The 2,695-nt window shown below is 37.1% G+C and overlaps 1 protein-coding gene across 1 annotated transcript; it reads left to right on the top strand.

Annotated features, from left to right (window-relative positions):
* Positions 1 to 230: 230 nt before the first annotated feature.
* Positions 231 to 1,541, top strand: LOC131255123 (uncharacterized). The gene is made up of 5 exons (XM_058255817.1): positions 231 to 473; positions 577 to 681; positions 779 to 850; positions 931 to 1,185; positions 1,275 to 1,541. The coding sequence occupies exons 1-5, from the start codon at positions 330 to 332 to the stop codon at positions 1,539 to 1,541; spliced, it is 843 nt and encodes a 280-aa protein (XP_058111800.1). The 5' UTR covers positions 231 to 329.
* Positions 1,542 to 2,695: the final 1,154 nt, after the last annotated feature.

The following is a 2,695-nucleotide window of genomic DNA, read 5'->3' as shown; positions in this document are numbered from 1 at the left end:
TCCTTAAGACAAATGAATTCGGGCAACCAAATGAGGACAGTCCCAATCACAAAGACTTTGCATCGCATATCGCTGTCCTAGCCCGTGCTCATATCCCGATCATATATGAGGACTTTCGCCAGGTGCGTTGTGCACACATTCAAAAGGTTATAGAAACATTGTCACTGTTTTATGAGTTTGAGGGTCAAAGTTGGGATGCAGGTATTTGGTACATAACACAACGCATCAATGAAACATGGAGAAATTATAAGAAAAGGTTGACTAAATAATATATAAAAAACAACGATCCTATAGTTGTTAGAGATAGTCCTGCCCCCCCAGGTGTCCCTATGGAGGATTGGAGGACCTTTGTGGATCAACACAACACCGAGCAATTCAAGAGAGTAAGTGCAAGGAATAAAGTCAATCGGGCAAAGCTAAAAGGACCTGCGTGTCTTGGGAGGCGCAGCATGGCTGTTACTCGCCATCAGATGGTATGTATATAAAGATAGGTATTATAGTTTAAAATTAAATTTAATTTTGATCTAATTAACTCTATTAATGATGTGTATTTGAACGATATATTATGTGCCAAAGGCGATGGAGAGGAATCTTACCTCTGATGCCGAGATAGGTAGAGGTGATGTCTACTTAAGAGCCCATACGAGCAAGGACAAAGTCGTCCAGTATCCTGACCTTGTTGTAAGTGCACCCCTCTTACCACTAACTAGTACCATTATGAAATGTCATTATATAACTTTAAATTATTTTACGTTTATTTGTATTAATTTTGTCACAGCAAAAACTAGATGAGCTTTATAGTAGCAATCCTGCTTCTAAGATGACCGGCGTTGACGATGCCCTTACACAGGTACTAATAAAGTTTTAAAATTACTTGAGTTTTATGGTAATTATGAATTTCCTAATAACTTGATTTGCAATATTTTACAGTTGGTTGGTTCTGATAGTAGAGGACGAATGCGTGGTCTGGGTTGCTCGATAAGCAAAACAGGACTGAAGAAGTCAACCCCTGCCCGTTCAAAGCTACATAATATGGCAAAAGAAAGAGAAGGCCTAGCGCAGGAGATATTAGAGATAAAGAAATCATTGATTGATATAAAGTCCTGGGTGGGTATGCATCAAGAGGCACAGTCTGGTCAAAACCTCCCATCACCACCAGTGGCTAAATCTACTCAGGGATCATCGGTATACAATTATAATTTCGCTAATGTAATAAGCTTGCAATTATATTATAAATGCTAATAATACTAACGCCATTTTATGTGTACATGTAGCCGGATACGATATATATTGGTAAGAAATGCGAGTTGCTTGGTTGGGGCTTACGTGGTGTTGTTGCTCGTGGTCAAGTACACGAAGTTAGTCCAAATGCAATTGTCCATTGTGAGCCATTAGCAGAGGGAGCTTTTGTTGTTATCCTAACTGAGATTATACACCCTGATGCTCCTTTGTGGAAAGAAGATGGATTCGCATCTACACTTGGAGAGGCCGGTCCGGGATCACTTGTGCAATGGGGGAAGCAATCAATGAGATTCTTATAATTTGAACAAATATAGTACTATATAATTGAACATATAGTAATTTGGCTTAAGTGGGTTTTGGTTGGGGCTTACATGATGCTGTTTTTTGGCTTAAGTCGTTACTCTATATGATGTTTGGCCTAAGTAGTTACTCTACATGATGTTTGGCTTGTTTTTTTTTTCGTACTCTATAGTTCATCGATATTTATAGTCTGCTTGAATTTTGCACTATATATTTGAATATATTTATAGTCTTAGGCTCCATTTGGTCATTACATTGGTGTTTATGAATGTAAATTTATCTCAAACCAAATGGAGCTTAAGCCCTATTTAACTCCGCCAATGCAAATCCTTGCATTGTCGGTCTAAAGGAGGAGGGAGAAGGGCTTCAAGGTGAGTTTTATCATTTTTTTTTCATTTTTTGAAGCTGTTATAATTTTTGAGTTTATTTTTGCTTGCAGGCTGGTAGATTTGCTCGTATATGTTGGCATATGGCCTTACAATTCTTAGAGGTACGCATGGAACTTAACAGGATCATTGGCCTATAAGTTCATTCATGTTGTATCTTATGATTTTACATTCAGTGGATTATGATGTTTATGGAGACACTCTGTTTTTGAAAATTCTGTTTGGTCATTTTAATGATTTTGAGAAATTGAAACCCGTGTAAATAGAATAAATATGAAATCTAATTGCAAGGACAATTGAGAACTCCCTAACTAAAATTTTCTTATTTCAGGCACTTGTTGTCCTCATGCATGATATGGGTCCAAACTGGGAGCTGATAAGTGATGCTATCAACAGTACCCTGCAGTTCAAGGTGAAGTTGTATTTGGATCTTTTTCTTTGGTTATACTAGGAGCACAGTAACTTATAGTGATCTAAGGGAGCTGGAGCATTTTCTGAGTATGGAGCACAGTAATTTCATATTATTTACGAATTACTGGAATATGAAGGACAACTTATTAAATGTGTTGACACGCTTGGCCGTATTGAAAATGATACTATTTAAAGTTAGAAAATGAGTTTCCAATGGTGGAAATCTAAGGAGCAAATTGTATGCTGAATATTTGCTGCTAGAAGTGCAGTATGAAGACATTATTACAGTATTTTTAATGTCTGTTTAAAGTCACAAGCCTCACATTTATTTTAATGTCTGTAACTTGCAGAATGAA

Source organism: Magnolia sinica, chromosome 9, assembly GCF_029962835.1.
Source record: "Magnolia sinica isolate HGM2019 chromosome 9, MsV1, whole genome shotgun sequence".
NCBI classification, from domain to species: Eukaryota; Viridiplantae; Streptophyta; class Magnoliopsida; order Magnoliales; family Magnoliaceae; genus Magnolia; species Magnolia sinica.
This window is presented reverse-complemented; position numbering and strand designations above follow the sequence as displayed.